Source organism: Falco biarmicus, chromosome Z (assembly GCF_023638135.1).
Source record: "Falco biarmicus isolate bFalBia1 chromosome Z, bFalBia1.pri, whole genome shotgun sequence".
NCBI lineage: Eukaryota > Metazoa > Chordata > Aves > Falconiformes > Falconidae > Falco > Falco biarmicus.
This window is the reverse complement of record NC_079311.1, coordinates 51566195-51585809: the sequence shown is the minus strand read 5'-3', so window position 1 is coordinate 51585809 and position 19615 is coordinate 51566195. Positions and strand designations below refer to the sequence as shown.

The 19615-nt window shown below is 37.4% G+C and overlaps 1 protein-coding gene across 9 annotated transcripts in view; it reads right to left on the bottom strand.

Moving 5' to 3' along the window:
* Positions 1–383: 383 nt before the first annotated feature.
* NFIB (nuclear factor I B) overlaps positions 384–19615 on the bottom strand; it is a 274287-nt gene continuing 255055 nt past the window's right edge. For 6 of the 9 annotated variants that reach the window (XM_056324162.1, XM_056324163.1, XM_056324169.1 and 3 more), the window contains 2 exons: positions 17976–18064; positions 384–7116 (listed from right to left, as the gene is read on the bottom strand). In XM_056324162.1, coding sequence (XP_056180137.1) covers positions 6987–7116; positions 17976–18064 — 219 coding nt within the window. In that variant the 3' untranslated portion in view covers positions 384–6986. The remainder of the gene's footprint in view (positions 7117–17975; positions 18065–19615) is intronic. The other 3 variants (XM_056324166.1, XM_056324167.1, XM_056324172.1) reach the window with 1 other exon arrangement.

Here is a 19615-nt window from a genome sequence, read left to right as displayed (position 1 = left end):
GTTAAGAAATCAAAGATTTACTGTCCGTCACCAAGTCAATAACATTGAAAGAAAACAGAGGTCTCCTGCCCCTTCTGCTATCATGCTCAATCTTACATCACAGCAGAAGCACTTCAGGTCACCTCTGTAGTTACTAGGGCTGGTAAAACATGATGATGAAAATGAAATATAACCTTTTAAACTGAGCTGATTATTTGAATATATCTCCTTTTGTTTCTGTTCTCCTCCCTTTATAGTGTTACCACTAAGCCAAAATGTATGCAAACAAGCATGTTAAACCTAGCAAGTTGTGCCATGCTATCAGGGTACAAGCTTTAAGGTTAGTTTCTAAGATACTACTGACTATGACTCTTAGAGATAGAAAAGAAAACATAAGGCCAGGGTCTGTAGCATAGCTCATTTTTATTGTTTAAACAGTTTTTGCATAGGAAATATATCCGCTTCCAGTAATTGACTGCAGTATGAGCAGCTGCTAGCAGTATAGGCTGGATATAACAGTAACAATCACATTAAGTCAAGCTTGATTTACACCAGTTTAAAACTTGTGGCAGTTGAGTTCATTTGTAACCTAAAAAAAAGTACCAAAAAGAACATTATTATCCTCCAACCAGGCACAATAAAAACCTTTGTTAACACTCAGGCTAAAAACAGGTCTGATGCCAGAGGGCTCTAATTCCAAAATTAAGTAGCTGTATTGTAATGCATCCTATGAGTGAAGGTTCATTACACAGACTGTGCACGCACCTTCTTTTTAATTAAAATGTAACCTTCAGGATTTATGGCCTACAGTATGGGGAAAAATGCCAGAAGTTTTAAAGTGGATCAACCCTGGTGTGTAGCTAGCAAGCAATAACTGACTACTTGTCACCTACAGTTGTACTAAATGTATCTAAAGAAACACACAGCCCTACAAAAGTTGTTCTCAGAGAAATATCATTGAGATGGGGTGCCTCTTCCCAGCTTACTAAAAGTTCTATATGATATAAGCACAAATTAACAGCTTGATGAAGACATAATCTAATGCAGCTCTTGAGATGCCTATGCCTGGGACTGAGGAACCCCTCACATTCTACAATGTTGTAGAGATTTTTATTTTATTTTATTTTTTTGAAGAAAATGTTATCTGAAACATATTTACAACTGAACTCAACAGAGACTGTGAAATTGAACAGGCACTGCTCATTTGTTTGAGTTTTTTGGTAAACATTTTGCTGGTTTTTGTTTCTTTCTCATTTTGCATCAACTTTTATCAGTCCATGCAACTTCAATGCCCTCAATGAAGAATGCATAATAAGCCATACTTCTTAAAAAACTTCCTTCTGCATATAGAGATACATTTGCCACATCAGTCCCTGTAGCACAGTTTGCAAAACCATTCTGTCAAAAATACAGTAATACAAAGACTGGCTTTAGTGTCACTAGCTCACACTGCCCTCACTTTATTTAGGCCACCTTTTGTCTTACTGTTACTGTATCATGCAATAAAAGTATCAAAGGCTTATTCTAAGATATTATAATGCTAGTGGCACTGAAGCCCTTTTCACAAATTCAACATACATTTGAATTGCAACACACAGATATTTCTAAAGAGTACTAACTAGTGAACCCTTTTATCATAAAAAAAATAACTACTTACAACCATTGAAGAAAAAATTGCAACAAAAAATGTAAAAATTGACCGTCTCCAACTTGTCCCCTTTACTATTAACAATGTGACCAACAGAGCTGTGGCATGGAAACAGTACAAAGAGTTGTCATGGCAATAAGTTTGGCTGATGCAAAGGTTATGGTGCAGGGTTAAAGGGCAAAATCAGTGGTCCATGTTATCCTCCAACTGCAGTGCTCCACCACACCCACACAATCTTGAGGAATTAGAAAAAACTGGGTAACTAGCAGAAAGTGCAAAATAAGGAGACAGTTTTCAGCTCCTTCAGCATGGAGTAGAACATTCAACTTTGAGCTTTTCCTGTTTAACTTGATTAGCCTGCATACGATTTTACTCTCTCTCTCTTTTTTTTTTTTAAGTTTTCTATAGAAAACCAATAAAAAAGTCCAGGAGCATGCAGCTGGTTAATGTTAACAAAAGACCTTGACAGGATCGTGTAAACTATATTGGATGTCATGCTTGGGGGCCTTACTGCCAGCAACATTAGAGTTTTTTCATTAAAAGTGAATACTGTACACTGAATATGGGATAACTTTCCGCAGCCTTCATAATCTCACACAGTAAATATAATTTAGATTTAGATACAGAACACACTCGGGTGTCACAGCTGAGTATGTCCTTGTGCAATCTCTTTCATTAAGTCCTTATGAAGCTACAAGTTGCAAATCCAAAATTCTGCTCCCTGAGGACACAGCTATGTGAGACATAAGTACTGTTTTAGTTCTCTGCCTATCCTGAATTGCTCTGTGAACCTAATCTTAAATACCATCATGTAACAATCACAAAAACTTTTGCTAAAGGCCATATATACTAATAAAAAGACAGTGGTGCGTCCAACATTTTGAAATGCTCTGAAAACCAACTTTTCCAATACTAAATACAACAAAATAACCTTCATAAAATATAACTTTTCTCCATTTACATTTTTAAAGGATTAGTAACCTGTGCTTTTCAAGCACAGAAATCTGCGAAATAACTCCTAACATGGACAGATTTTTTTTTTAATACATAAATTAAGAAACTGGAGAGTTTTAACCCAAGTCCAGCTTCCAAACAAAGAATATTCTTGTTTAAAAATGGAAATGACATGCACTTCCATTATAATTGTTAAAAAGTTAGCTTTACAAACAAGGGTATTTTAATTAAAAAAAAAATCTTAACAAAACTATACAGTGTACAAATTACTGTCTACAAGGTAGGCGGTTCATTCAGAAGATCCTCCTTTCTTCTCGCTACTTGCAGCTTCAAAATTCATTCACATATTTTTAATGGAGCTGCCCACCTGAACATCACCCCACAACTATATTGCTATATTTAATATTTTTGCCATGTCTTTATGTACAGTCTCCTTCACTGCCTTTTTTTTTCCTTAGTCAAGCCTCAAACGTTCATGTCACTCCAGGGGAAACACACTTCAGTGGCACAGCCATGAGGCCAGGGCTGCAAAGCAACTTAATAAAGGCAGAACAGTGCACATAGAACGGGGTGGCTCGATTTAGTCAGAATACACTTCCTGGTGAAGGAGGAGGCCAGAGACTGGATTTGAGTTCTCAGTCTTAGCTTAATCTTTTGACTGCTGAATTTCAAAACCAAAACAAAACAAAACAAAACCTGCAATCAATGAAAAGTTAATTTTCTGCCCAACAGGCATTTCTATTAGACATGCAGGTGGAAAAAAAAACCAACAAAAAACAACAAAAAAAAAAAACCCACAGTTGCTTAACAACCCAATTGATCCACATGGAAGGAAGGAAATTTGCTTTCTAAAATATTGCATCTGTAAGTTCAATTTTTTTCATACAGGAGGTCAGAGACAATAAAAAAGCTCTTTTAAAGGCATCTGTCTTCCTACAAGGGCAATCATCATTTTGACTATTGCACTTTGAAGCCTGAACTTGTTTCAGTTTCATCCTGGTGTGCTATTGAAAGCTTAAGGGAGACACCTTGCTAGCGGCACTAATTGAGGACAGCCCTCCAGCACACACCTGGGCTCCCAAACACGCTCGTTATCAGTGGCAGGCAGAAAGGACAATACATACTTTGTTTTACAAGGCCAGAGCCTGAGGTGCACTCTGGGTGGGTCTAGTACATTTTGGTAGTCTCAATAGCCATGTGCTTAGTGAACGAATTCTCTTATGATGGGGCTCAGAAAAAGAGCAACATAAAAGTTGAACATCATTTTCTTTCAGTGTCTTATCTTTTTCTGTGGGGTTTTCTTTTTTTTCTTTTTTTTTTTTTTCAGTTTAGCTAAAAATGAGAGATTTGATTTTCTGCAGCTCCCATCTTTATAGCCACTCAGGCCCTGCCTACACATGCATCTCCTGCAGGAGACATGGGGATGGGCCACCACTACAGCTTGCCAGCCACCATGCACTGGCCAGAGCCAGAGGAACTGACTTTGGTGTGCCACTGCCCAGCGCTCAGCAGGGCAGTTGTCGGAGCTGCACCTCCAGGGCTGCTCCAGGGCAGGAAAGCCTCCAAAATGCAGAGACAACTGTAAAGGGATTAATTTTCCCACCAGGGTATCTCATATCCACAAGTCCATATTCTCCTCTGCTTGTGCCCTAATAAGAGGATGTGCTTTAAAGAAAAACTCACCCTATATTGAGCCATACACCACAAAGATCCCTGGTGTGTAAGAGGTCTCCAGCAACATGCCCACTACTGATCTGCAAAATGGCATGTTACTGGAAATATACTTTTATTAATTACATCATAGTCTAATTCTGTGCATTAAGAAACTCCTTCCTCACTACAGCCCAGAGCCCTCCATCTGACCTGCTGTATGATAAGTCACTGCAAACCTCTGACACAGCATGAGCAGCCTAAAAAATTCTTATTCAGATGCTGTGAGTCAACAAACGTGGGGCTCTGTGTGTGTGTAACATTTGACATAGAGGGAAAAAAAAGGAATATTTAGCAGTCAAGCAGACTAAGGAGGGCAAATTCTCTGCAGGAGTAACTCCAGAGCCAATTGGAGTCAGTGGAATTATGCCAGCAAAGATTTTGGCCCTGTACATGCATCTCCTAGACAAAGCAAGCATCTTTGTCCTTCTGATCTAAAAACATTTTCTAACGTGAACACTTGAGGATGCAGTATCTTTGCCAGAATGGAAAAGGCTTCATCTCACTGTGGCCTCTTTCTCTGTCTGTCTGTCTGTCTCTCTCTCTCTCTCCCTGCCTGCCTCTCTCTCTTTCTTTTTCTTTTTCTCAAGAAAAGAAAACTTAAACAATTTCCTCAAGTCAAGTCTGCCTCCAACAGAATTCATTATTTATTTTTTAAATCCAGAAATGATTTCAGCTTGCACCCCAGGTGGGAAGTTAAAAAGAGGGAACCGATTTGAAAGTTTGTCACAGTAGGCAGAACAGTCGCTTTGCAGCCCTTGCCTGGCTAAGGGTGCACTGCTTCACAGCTACACTGTAAAGTGTTAAAAATCCTCCCCACCCACCCCAGAATATATATATATATGTATGTATAAAAAAAAATCCCCTGTCCACCTCTCAGTACAGAAAAGGACCTCATCACACTGCAAAAATAGCAGTACCCACTTTGGTCAATTAAAACAAACAAAAAAAGCATACATTATTTTTTTTTTTTTAAATCTGTGTACTTACCTATAATAACCAATACAGCTAAAAGCACTACCTACATAGGCAAAACTTGGTATTGCATAATTCGTATAAATTTGTATCCCCTCCCCCCAATATTAATTGGAAGATGAAAAACATGAAAGGTTAATAGAAAAAACACCAAAATACTGAAAATATTGCTGGTCGATTACAATTTTTAAGCGGCAACTATACACAGCCATGATATGCTTTATAAATGTGAGATAAAGGTATAACTGTCTAAAAAATCCATGATGTCACACTTTTTTCCATCTGGAGTACAAAATATTTTGTCATAAAAATGGTAAAGATTTAAAATGATAATAAATGCAGCAAAACAAGTGTAGTGATGTCAATTTTTTTGTGTGTTTTTTTTCTTTTTTTGTTTTTTTCCATTTTTTAGATTTCAAGGCAAGGCACGTAATGTGGACATTATATCTTCGTGCAAATTAGGATTACTGGAAATAGTATTTTAATTATTTTTTAAAGAGACATAGAGGCAAAATGTCTGCCCATGCACATTATATTTCTGTCAATATGTGAAAATTGTTGAACAAGGCTAACTTCTGAAAGCACCATGCAGGTTTTCAGCACCCTGTAATTAGGCTTACATTAAGAGTGCATTATTTAAATATTACATATCCCCATCCTGGTATTACCAGTTTGTAAACGGTAAGCTTTGCCCTTGTGACATGGATTTGCCTATATCTTTGTCTCTAAGATGCAGATTTTACAGAAAAATGTAAACCCTATGGGTTCTTGATGCAACCAGTAACTTTAAATAAATAAATCCTACCCCTCTGTGGAGGCAGCAGCTAAACCAACATAAGTGCTGTGTTTCCATCGATTTCTTTTTCTCAGACATGATTTGTCTTGATTTAATGCCTTTTAATGCCCTCAAAAACTGAGGGGAAAAATAAGTTTGTTCAAAGTAATTTTTATTTCTATTTTTAATCCCCTCAATTTAGAGTCCAAGGGCTGAAGGACTTATAGTGATGACCCCTTAGATATGATATTTTAAATTGCACTTGCCTCTGTAAGTGTTTCTTTAGTGGGGAAAACGTTCACCTTTTTCCTTTTCTTTTTTTATTGTTGCATAAGGAGATAACACTTTCACCTATTTAGAGGCATTTCTTCCACAGAGCCTGTGTGTTCATACCAATGGAAAACTTCATATGGCATAACACACTAGAAAAGGCTGAATTAAGGGCCAAAGTTTAATAAATCCATACTGATAACTAAAGGCTACAGAGCTTCTTTTTAAAACATTTAGAAATCAGAGTGTGGAGAAAATGGCTGGCTCACGGCCCTTGTCCTCCTGCAGCTCTGCTGCTGCTGCCTAGCCTTTGTTTTGTGAGATAACCAGGAATAGTGATCCCATGCGTAAACAACAAGAATACTAAACCAATAAAACTAGCTTATCATGCAAATATTAAGGCATCTAGAAAGTCAGTTAAAATATATTGTCAGAGACAGAACATCTATTTCCCAGCGGACTTCATATAACAAAGGCTACTTAGCAGGGGCTGCATTCTACCCATCAGTGAAATATCATTGACCCTTTGTATGTCATTTCAGTTTCAACCATAAGGGAATTAGTGATTGTAAGAGCTGCAGTTGCTGGTCTATTTTTTCTTCTTTCTTCAGTTTCTTTTGCCATCCTGTCTTCCTTTCTTTTTTTTCTTTTTAATTTCACTTTTATCTTTTTCCTTCAGTTGCTTGTTTCTGCTTGAAGGAAAGGCTCTCCAATTATGTTCAAACCATAATTTGGGACATTTGTCGGCAGGATCGGTGTTCTATTTGATACTTGAAAAGGAACCAAGCTAGCCCAGGTACCAGGACTGTTGAAAAGGGGAAAAAGATAACAAGAGAGAGAAAGAGAGAGAAAAAAACAAAACATAAATTAAATATGATGCAAAAACTAGAACACAATTAATTTGAAATATAGTTAGGTTAATATCCAGTTTTGATAGCACTACTTCAGATAAAACAAGACACCAAATTTTTTAATATTACTTGAGATTCTACTTCACAGTTTTCTTTTGTGAAAGCATGACTTACTTGAAAGAAGAGTAATTGCACTGATCTCAGTTACCAGCGGTATTACTGCTCCCTTACACTAAGTGGCCTGTTTGTTTATGAAAGTCCAAAAAAGTTTCAGATGTAAATACACAGAGCAGGCAGAACTAAACTGTACAAGTGACACTATGTAGCATCACAGATGTTATTGAAGAGCTAGTGGATACACTATGGTGTATGGGTTCCTGTTTTCAAGAACACAAGGGTTCAGTGGTTAAGCCTCCTGTGCAATTTCCCACCCTCTCACAACTCGGTAGTTTATCTTGTCCCAGTCCCAAGATGTGCCTCTGAGGTGCCTGGGTCCCCATGAGAATAAAAGACCTTTAATATTCAAAAAACCTGTTTTCTTTACAGATTTCTCCCTAAAGTATCAGTGCCTAAGGAACGCTGGATAACATGGGTCCCAATCAGGTGAACACTAGCAGCCAAGGGTAGCCATGAGTCAAGCACAGCAGTGAGTACCACAAATTTTGCAACAAACACCTGAAAAAGAAAATGTTTTCAAAGGTAATTCAATGACTTTGGAACTTAAGTCATCTTTTCAAAAGCACTCTCTCACCAAGGAGCTTAAGTCCTAATGACATTCATATATTTACCAGGCACCAACTATTAGTAGGTACTGTACCCAACAGTATTTGCAAGATGGATACTCAAAGAAAGACCTCAGCTGCCTACTCAGTACCAGAGCAGACCCCGAATAGCCTTTTCCTCAGATGTGTTTCTGGCAACCCAGGAATAATGGACTTCAGGGAAAGTCTTGTCAAATTTATTCAGAAGAAAACCAGCATTGTTATGTCAGAAGTCATTGCCAAACAACTAAGACCAGAACCGGACACCCAGCATGCAAACACATGCTTCCCCCGCATTTCATTGTATTGAGTTTTTCTCCACACTAGGTGTTTACACAAACACAACAGCTTACTTGGGAATACACATTGGGATTAGACTGTTGAATTTCATGACAACACATCCGAAGACTAAAACCTCCAACATATGTTTTGTGGAGGACAAGTTTTTTTCCTTCTCTGTCTTTGATCACCCCTCTGCACTGCTCTCTCCCTGGATGAGCAGATGCACCTCTGTGGCATTGGTTGTAAAGAGGAAAACAGACTCTTTCAATCTATTTTAAATGTGTATGGAATAACTACGTTACACTTAGAGATTTCTGTGAACCTTTCAGTTGCTGCTGTATGAACATTAAAGAAAGAGGTCAACTTACTTTGTGAAATCCAGGGGACACATTCCTCAGTTCTTTTATATTAAAAATAATACAGCTTCTGTCATTTACTCATGTTTGATACTCTTTACCTCTCTAAACCTGTTAATTTACTGTTTTGACTCCTAACAATTAATTTCAGATGCTCTTTTTTACAAACAAAAATAGTGGAAAAAATTGCTGACCTGCTTATCTCAATGATGGTCAAACTCTGAAAGGATCAGGACTATTTTTTTTCCTCAAGGAAATGTAAGAAATATGAATAGCTGAATGTATTTTAAATGACTGAAGTACAAATATTATTCAATAGGGGTGCTGGTTTTTTTCCAGCTGGGTATACTCTTGAAGGGCACCTGAAAATCTGCGGAATTTCAACCTCTTCAGAAATCAGGAAAACCTTGCTATATTTTCAAAATCTAATATCAGCTACTATGTTTATTTAAAGATTTTAACTTTATTTTTTCAAGTTCTATTGACTATTACAAATAACATAAATTCTGTTGTTGGAGAAATAACCCCTTTTAGGATTCAAAAATCACAGTTACACTGCAAATCTCAACATATCCACAAAGACTTAAAACCAGTTATGCATGAAAGATTTTTCCAATATGATCTCATGAAAAGATTAAGGTTTTTTAAAAAATTTAATACCAGAACTTCATTTAAGAGGATTAATTGTTTCAACTTATGCTTTATCTTCCTTCATTATTCATTTTAAAATGCATCTTTTGTTCCTTCCTTTTCAGATTTCAGTGATGTCCAGAAGTTAAATTGTGAAATAACAGGCACAATGCAAATCGTTTCCAAGCACAGAGATTTGTAAACATAGTAATAAAAATAAAAATAAAAAAACCAAGCAGATTTTTTTGCTCAGGATCTGTCTGGATATATGTTTTACAGTGCACAGTTCTTTGCTGTCCTGTTACATAGGATTTAGAGTGTTTAGCAACTTTAAACAAAATAGAACACTAACCAAAAGAATGTAAATTTTGTCTGAGGTCAACATGGTATTTAAACAATTTCTGTTGCAAAGGCTAAATACACAGCTGCCAGGTTATCTTTCTGCAGATTTACAGTACACTTCAGTGGTTGGATACATATATATGTGACTTTTTTCTTTGTTTTAAAGTTTACATCCTTCTAAAGACCACAGCAGAAGGAAAGCAGTCAGTGCTAATGAAAAGCAAATTACTATTTGTAGCAGCTTTCTTACAGGAGAAAGATACCTTGATTTTGTGAAAAGTGCTCAATAAAAATAAGTTGTAGCAAGTGACTAATTAGTCTGTTGTTGCCATATGACCTACAAATTTAACACAGGTATTTATCTAAATCTTTCAAGCCTCCCACCTTATATTACAACCATAACAGAAATGTGGATTGCAACAAATTCATCAATGCTGTTTATCAATCTTCAAGGAGTAATAAATCTCCCGCGTTAACACTGTGTAGAGTCAACAGGATTTCACAGATAGGTCTCACAGGAGTTTCAGAAGCCTCTCACAGTGCTCACACAGAGCCACTGTCAGCCAGAGGCAATGGTGCAGACCATGGAGCACCCCACGGTGCCAGGATAGCTACGTGTCATCTGCGTGTGGAGGCTGGAAAAGCCATCGCCCTGGACACCCCTGATGGCAGGCTGAACTCCCCGATCTGCACGCACCCGCCAGGCAGCAGCTGGCCCCACCAGCAGCCGTGAAGGACAGGCCATCCCCTCTGTTTGCTAGCCCTTCCTAAGCCCTGATCTTCAAGGCTTGATGAGCTGTGGCTGTAGTTTGGAAGCTAACCTTACCATACTGCAGTCTGATCTAACGCCAATGCCAGTGCCAGCTCTTTACTGCAAACAAAAAGAGGAAATCTGAACGCAAGTTCCTGAGTTGAACAGTGCTAACAGCACACAGCTTTGAGAACAGCTATGATACAAAGAATAACCAAAATGGTAACTCAGGCTCTGCTAAGCTACATATTCGTGGCTGTCTATCCAGCATTCCCACATAACCCATTACATTTACAGTAAATGTAATTGAACTTCCAGCTATCATATGAGCCACACCCTGCTTTGTAGCTCCCCAGCGCTCCTGTGTGCAGCCAAGCCAGACTGACAGCCCAGCAGAGCAAGGTCTCCTGTCAGCTTTCTCAAACCTGGTCTGAAGGCACCTCTGTGAGCATTGCATGGATTAGCTTCTGCCATGAAAACCATCTAGGGTTTCCCTGCAGAGCGTCCTAGCAGAAGCCCCAGTTACTGCAGACTGCAAGGCAAACTCTGCCTGGGGGTACACACACGGGTGGGAACAGCAGGCAAGGGTAACACACCTCTCCCTTCGCCACACTATCCAGCACTTGTGTAAGTCCTAGGTAAACTTCCAGCCCTAGGTTTCACGAAAGCAGAGGTAATGCTGTGTTTCTGTTCATAAGTGCCTCAACACAGCGGCAGCCAAAACTCTTTCCATTGCCTAGGACACAGGTGAGCTGGTTGTCCTTGCAGAAGTTAATAAGATGTCCCTTTGTCCATGTGGTTTCTACTTCAGATAAAAAAGCTTTGTATTAAATAGAAAGCATGGAATAAAGCAGGTCTACCCCACTCTCCAGCTCATTGCTCCTGAGGAAATCTATGAACCCTGAACTGACAGAGGTACAATATGCCTGTCCCTTGGGTTATCAAGTGAGCCCTCAAAAAACCTGCTCTAGGCTAAGTTTTGAAGAAAATTACATGAGAAGCCCTATCAGATATTGTTGTGGAATTCAGACTAGTAGCCTTTGTGAGAGAATATGATTTGCAGGAGCACCTTCCTGAAGCATTATACCTCTAACTAATTTCATTACCAGAAACAGTTTTCTCTCACCATAACTAGGCTGTCAGGTGTGTTAGCAGTCATCAGTTCCCTCTCTATCCATGGCAAGTATAATGTATTTACCTGTTCAAATGTAACAAAATAGCAAAGGAAAATTCTGCAAGCATCCTACAGGGTTAACATTCTCCATTACAGTTTCCATTACAGTTTTCACATGTTAATTCAATCAAGATTTCTGCCATGATTTCCTCATAAAGATAATAATTGCTGTTTCAAGAACCTCTGATTAAAATATTACTGGAATGGAGCACAGGCTTTACTAACATTATATGTACATACAGCCCGTTTCAGAGGTTATAATAACATAAAGAATATGATAATGTTAAACAATTAACTAAATGCAATAAAAAATAAATCCAATCAGATCTGAGTGAATCTCAAGGATTTTAAGATTCCTATTTTCCACCAGTTAGTATCTTCTATTACAGCTTCAGAAGTGTGTAAGAGTATTTCACCATCTTGAACGCACACCTAAAACACTGTTTTCTTCTTGCACTGTTACTACCTTGTGAATGAACACACTAGCTTAGGTAAGCTAGATCAGATCATGCCAGGTCACTATTTGGACAGAAAAGGTAGAAATGCCTTTGATGTTGAGAGAAGCGGCACTAGCAAGTCACTAGCAAGTTTCATCTGTCTCTGTACTAAGCAAGTGCTCAAGCATACAAGAACAGGGAACTTTACCATTTCAAATTGTTAAGATTATATGAACTTTGGAACCACAGCTGTGCTAACCTCAGTGCCCTGGCTAAATTCCCCTTTCTGAATTTTTGCCAAAAGAATAACCACCCCTCTGGCATCTCCTTAATGGGGTACTTCTGTTACCATTCTAAACTGGTATCTGTAGTTAAACAGCTGCCAAATTTCACCTCCAAGGTGAACATTTATTTCAAGAGATATCTTAAGTATATCTCAGCTTAATTTAGGATGACTTTTGTAGTTTAGCAGGCACATACCACCCATCTAGCAGATGGAGGAGGTAAAGACCTATTGATTTATGCTCAGATTAGGGAAAAGGAAATTCTGCTGCAAGGACACTTACTCTACTCTCAGCAGACCCCTTTTTGTGATAGTGTAGCAAAAATAGGCAAGGAAAGATCTGGAAGAGGCCACATAGCTCACCACAAACAAGGAAAATCCACAGCAGAGGAGGACCCAAAGAAATGGTGCATGTCCATGCTACGCTCTGGATCACACATGCCCGAATGTTTGATGCAGCAGCAGGGCTAAAGGAAGTTGGCAAACATGCAAGTGCACAGAGCGGGGCTATGACCAAGTGGAGGGCTGCCTCACAGAGCCAAACCATGGAGAACATGGGCTTGGGTAATGAAAGACTACTGGGGCTGCTTATGAAAAACTGACTTTCCACTTTCTACACCTACACTGGTTTTTTCCCCAAATATTAACATTTCACATTTCAATCTGTTACTTTTGACTCTTAGCACTTTTAAATATATGACTAAAAGTCTATTTATCAATTTAGCATATCCAAATAGTAATGCAGATAATCCTAACTGCACCAAAAAAAAAAAAAAAGAAAAAAAGAAAACCCAAACCACCAACAACCCGACAGTGTAATTTTACAGCTTCAAAACAAAAAACAAACAATTGGAGGTAAAGATGATCAAGTAGAAAACTGGAGTAACCAAGGGGTTAAAGATACAGTTTACACTTGGGAATTGTCTGTAATATGCTCCTCCTTCCCTTGCAGTGCTGCCAAAAATCATCTGACAGGAAACATAAGATTAAGTTTGTCCTACCTAAGCGAACAAAGAGTGCTCAGAACAGGCAACCAGTTCACTGCAGAGCGGGAACTTTCCTAATCCTGCTGGAATCTGCAGTGCTGCTCAGAAAATATTACTGAAGTTGTTTTCTTTACTTTAGTATCTTGCTTCTGGATCATCTCATTCATTTTGGTCACACTGCAGTTCTTGCTGCTTCTCCCATAAAGGTTAACTTAAAGCTCCAAACATAATCATGTGGAAAATGGACATTATTGATTCCTACGGCCCATTGTTCCCCCATTCTAAGTCCCTGAAGTTCAAGTTCAATCTGGAATTACATCATGTCTGGTTTCTCCTGGTTACCAGACGGCTTGAGACGTGACCACAGCTACAGAAAAAACAAACAGCCTTCTTCACGCTTCGGCTCCCCTATCGATTCAAACATAAACTTTTTTTCTTTCTCTCAAGTATGCTTCAAGTATAGAGCATGGTTAATTTAGAGATTAAGTTCCAAATTAGATTATATAATGGCATCTTAATGGATTGCTGACCCATTTCCTGTGGAATGGCAGCATGCAAGTCTGGCTTGAATACAATTAATGTCTTAGGAAGTGTTCTGAAGATGTTTGCCTAGATGGAGAGGAAACATAATGTTCTGCACATCTTTCTGCATTACAGAGTTGGACAAAACTATTAGAGTTAGCAATTTAAATTGATAAAGACCAGAAATCATTAGGGTTTTTTCCTATGATACTTTTACAATGGGTATACTTCAGCATTTTTATTCTTAAACTGTAATGAATTAATACTTCTATTCCAAAATGTCACCCCAGGGGAATGGGGCTGGGGGGCAGAGGGTATGAACCATTGCTCAAACAGGTGTCTCTGTTTGCCAGAATGTGCTTGCCACAGGAATGCTGCTGGCTGTGTTACTTCAGCTATGCCTTCACTCAATACCAAACAGATGAGGTACTGTGCTACAAAGACAACCTGCACCCATTCTCAATTTCCCTTCTACTGCTTTCACAAATCAGAGATTATCCCATTTGCCTTCCTTATCAGCATTATTATCATAAACCCAGAGTGGTGCTGGGTGGAAAAAATGATGCTTGGAAAGCTGAATATCCCTACAGCTAGAGTTGAGAAGGAAATTCAGCATGCTGAGAACACAGCTCCCCCTCAGCACCTTCAGGAACAAACAAGCTGTTGTACTATGCTTATGTGTCAAGATAAAAGACAGAAAGCAGGAAATGCTAACATAGTACACTTGCCTGAGTAGTGTAAATGTAATGTTAAACTAACAGTTAACCCATAAAAATAACACAGAAAGTGTTGAAAAAATGAATGTACATAACAATAGTTGGGAATAAAAATATATTTGGCAATAACAAAGTTAAAAGATACACTTGGGCAATGAAAATTTGTTTACAGTCTGTGAAAGATGTGAACACTCAAAATGCTCTAAAAAAGACCCATCGTGCCAGCTTTTATGAGTGGTCCCATTGGAATTAATAGCGGCATAATGAGTGGCTGATTCAGGATCAAGCTCATGTTATCAGACTTACACACACACTTTGTCTCACTCTCACTCATTCATGTCTTAAGTTTACTTGTTGCATATGTTCTTGCTCTCACGTAGCAACTGAGACTGTACTTTCCTAATTGAGCCCTACAGATTTTCAGATTTTCACAGTTTCCCCTCACCTTCTGTCTCTAGGAAAACACCACAGAATCGTAGTTATGAAAAAAGAAGGTTGGTTTTAATTTAATGGAGTCTTAGTATCTTCTTCATATGTACATCAAAAAATTGACCTAAATGGTCTTAAAAGAACTTGAGAATGTCATTCCAATGATGTGCTTAAATGTTGTTCAAAATTCAGCAGACATAATAAAATATTTACCACAAATGCTAATACAAGCAACAAAAACATATAACTGTACATGGTTAGGGTATCAGGAGCAAAATAAAAATTACTACTGCCAAATACCGTACCAAATAACTGGGGTTTTTTCCCTTTTTTTCAGAATGCTCATAGCATGTTTTATATAAGTATTTCCATTAAAGATACTAGAAAGTTTAATTCAGCTAAGGAAAGTATTAATCTAGTTTTTATTATCAGTATGCCCTGAAAGTCTTCTGGTTTTGATGACTTAAAGCTTTGCAGTTTGGGTTTGTTTCTTTTTCTGATCTGGTATTATTCATAGCCTCTTTCTTTTTTTTTTTCCTTTTTTTTCTTCCAAAGTTCAGTCTGTTGCATATGGACCACTACTGTCTTATACTGGGACTTCAAATGCCAACAGATACATAATTTTATAAGGAAAGAAAAACCCAGAAAATATATTTTGAAATCTACATATCATAATTTAAAATCTATGCATAATATCTACTACCAGGTATGACAGGCAGCTACTTATAAGGCAAAGAACACAGAAATAACTGAGGCTTTATCATCATTCACTCTGCCCAAGTTTCCAGCGTCTGTTTCACCAGCAACACTCCATGGCAAAGCTTTCAGCTTGGCCTGCACTGCTACCTGATTTCTGTTGAGACAGGACAGCTAACACTGAGGCACTGCCAACTTTTTTACCTTCTTAAGATCAATGACATTTCTGAAAAATCAGTATACCTAAAACAACCATAAAAGCGTGCTGTAAAAGGTCAGATCAAGTACCATCAAAATGAGCACTGCAGATTTGAGGAAATCATACAAACATTTACCAAATCACTTTGTGGGCAAAAACTTTACTGGCTGGACTAGAATATATTTCTTTGCCAACAAGAAACAATTTCTTTTCCAGTACATTCTTTTTTTAGTGTTAGAAGGGCTCCTTAGCCTGAGCAGGTATCATTTCTCTTACAGTCTTACCTGCAAGGGATGTGAATAATGTGGTATTATTGCAAAGCTCAAATCCTAAAAGCCATCTAACTTCGGGAGAACCAACAGTTTGTCTCTTTGTCTTCCAAGGCTGTGTTTAACTCAAGGCCAAGTAGTGTATCCTAGGCCTCTAAAGAGATGCTCATAGCAAATTTGTGCCCAAGCTCACCTGGCAGCACTTTTGTGTGCTTGTTGGGTCAAACTGCCAGGCAGAACTCTGGGAGCAACCTGCAAACCAGTTTTGTCTATGAAGGTGAGTGGATCATGGAGGGTGCTTATTATATGCATCACCAAAGTTTCCTTGGTCATTGGCTAGGAATCTTTTTCCCCCTTTCCTTTCTTTTCATAATTTATACCCAGGGGTCTTGTGTGCCGAGTACTGAAAAAGAGAATTCAGCAAACACTGAGAGAGTGCTTCAGCTGGTATGAACTGGCACTACTTTAGAAAGGGCTCAAGTGATGACTGATAGAAAGCATTGAAGGATATTCCTAGATAGGCAGTTGTGGTATAATTTCCTAACTCCTCTTGGGAAAACCCTTTAGCCTGTTAGCAACACCCTTTGTAGTGGGAGAATAAATCACCCTCTCTGTGCTATACTAGCTCAGTTTGGATTCACTCTTGGCAGTACATTGAAAACTGTGGCAATTACTGCATGATGGGGATTTATAACATAAATCACAGCCTCTGAGGAGATGAGGTGAATCCATTAGCTAATTTTCCATTGTGCCAATTAATCTATAAGGGAAAAAATGACAACACCTTGTTTTTCCACCACAGTTCCTCCAGATTTAAAATATTATTTCAGAAAATTTGCAAAAAGGAAAAGTAAGGCAAAAATATTCAAGGTATTTAAACTTCAGATTTGTAAATAGCACTGATTTTCCAATTCCGTAATTAACCTTCCAAGTTGATACTGAAAAAAACCAAACCTCCTAGTAAACTACATTACAATACAGTGCACCAAAGTAATTTTGTACCTAACACATACACACACTCAAATTCACACACATACTTAAACTACTCATAAGTACGTGTACTTTAATGTGCACACAAACGTTCAAGAAGTATTTAAAATTATTTTGAGAGTGAGTAGCTAATATTTCATCTGACAGGCTCCCAGCCTGCAGGCTTTACATGTACAACCCCCATTAACTGTTGAGTGTTGCAGATAATCCTGCACATGAAAAAGGTGAAAAACTGACATATCACAACTGTGCCAATTTGTTTACACACCTATTTAGACACACACCCCTCTACAGTTACCATAATTCATTATATACCAAGATATGTAAAAGATAATGAGTAATTTTTAATGTAACAAAGGTTAATTGGTTTTATTTATTATTTGCTTTTTTCATACAGAATAAAACTCTCTTTTATGTAAATCATTATTTGTGTAAATCAATTTTGTATAAATCAATTTTGTGTAAATCAATTATTCTGTTATCTAGCTGAGAAATTACATGGTTTATATCTTACCTTCAGGTACATGTTAGTGACCTAAATCTACATCAGCCAATTAGTCAGAAAAAAACTCTATGACTAGTATGGTTATTCATTGTCCAAAACTACCACCACCTCAGACATTTATTATTATACTTATCTATACCTCCAACAGCACCATTTTCTTTGTGTTAACTAATGAGCCACCCAAGACATAATGTTTAATTCTGCAAACAACATTTTCAATTTTAAAGCCTAAGATCACTATTCCCTTCAATTTACAAACCTTCTGCATTTGACAGTAAAGCATTGTCATTCCAGGTGCTTAAATAAGGTAGTTTCTAAATTCAGCGTACGCTAAAGACAACCTGAATATGTATGTGAGACATGTTACACGCGTGTTTTGATCAAATCCTATCACATATTCCTCTGGAAGCCCACTAAAACAGATACTGTAGCTCAATGCAACTTTTTTAGAGGTGGTGTAGAGGTGGAAATAATTAAAATGTTACCTTTGCCAAGTAATTCCCAATGTATCCTCACTGGCACTGGGGTATAAATGCCTGCCGTTTTGATTCATGGTCCAGTCACAAATTCTCAGCTGTCAATTGAAACCTAGCAGTCAGATATGGATCGAGCAGTACTACAGTTTTTAGTACTTAAATGAATACATGCAAACTAGTACTGTACATGGCAAAAGCCTTACTTTCTGAAGAAGTAACTTTAAAAAATAAAACAAACAAACTTATTCTGAGAAATAAATGCCTATAGATTTGCTTAAGATAATGCTACTTTAATATGCTCCTCTTTTAATAAAGCATAAAAGAGTAACTAGTGTTTAGCACATAACAATTAGCCATTATTAGATTACAAACTGAGCTGGAATAAAAGGAAATGTTAATATTCAATAGCAAGATACTTTAAGAAAGGAAATAAAAATGCTGTTTTCTCTAAGCAATGCTCTATATAATGTGTATTAAGTAAAGGTCAAATATAATCAATATCTTGTAGCATGCATTTCGTGAAACATAGAAGACATGCAATTTATAGAAAATTTGCTCAAATTAAACAAACAGTATGTCCTTATCTTGCTATTTAAGAAGGGTAAAGGTATTTTGTAAATGAAGTTTATTAATCTAGTGTTACTGAAAGTGGTATTACTTAGCAGGAGGTGATAAAATGACCTAATCTTGCTTTAGTCTAAGAATAATAGCATTTAAAATACTTTATTGTATTTTAATATAATAAGGAATGTACTAAATGTTTGCTGAAACAAATTCTTCCCAGATCCTCAAATCATCAGTTCTGCCTTCACAGATTGTTCAAGCAACCCTGTATAGCTCTGTTTATTTAACAGCTGCTCTATAGTGTTAGCAGATTTATTGAAATTATATACTGCTTATTTTTAAGTTTAAGAAAGTGAACTTATCTGGCCTGTGAAGAAACATACATTTTGACCTCTGTATAGTCATGCTGTATATAAAGTGCTATACCACTGCGTATGATACAGCACTCTAAATTGAAGATAATGTTGTTGCTGAGTTTAATTGCATTCTGTGTATTTCAGTTTTCTCTATCCATATTTCACAGTCTTTAGATAGCACAGGCTACAACAAACAATCTACAATAAACTATTTGCACAGGAGCACAATTAATTGCAGTCTTTTCCTGAAAAATACAAATGCTGAGGACAAGACAATATTGCAAACCTGACCCTGTCTGACTGTTAAGACTCATAAGCTTCCTGCTATTAAGGTCTGAGAAATGGAAGTGTTAGTGTCTGGTGTTTTCATAAGGATTGTTTCTTGTTTGTTATCTAAAGAACTCCAAAGGACCTTCTAAAGGCCATTAAAAGCATGACTAAACCACATGAAATTAACCAGAAAAGGAAACATGCAGTCAAAAAGTTTGCTAGAGGTAACTGTGAATAATACATTAAATATGTTTAAAGAAAGGAGTAAGTAAATATTTGGTTTCGTCACTACACAAAACAGTATTGTAAACCTGATTTCAATATTGAAGACAGTAAAATATGTTAGCTCGTTTACTCAGTGTACAGTAGATTTATTTCTCCTATAATTCTCAAGAATGTCATAATCTTCAATAGAGATGCATAATTTAAATCTTTATAACTTAGGTATAAAAACTCACT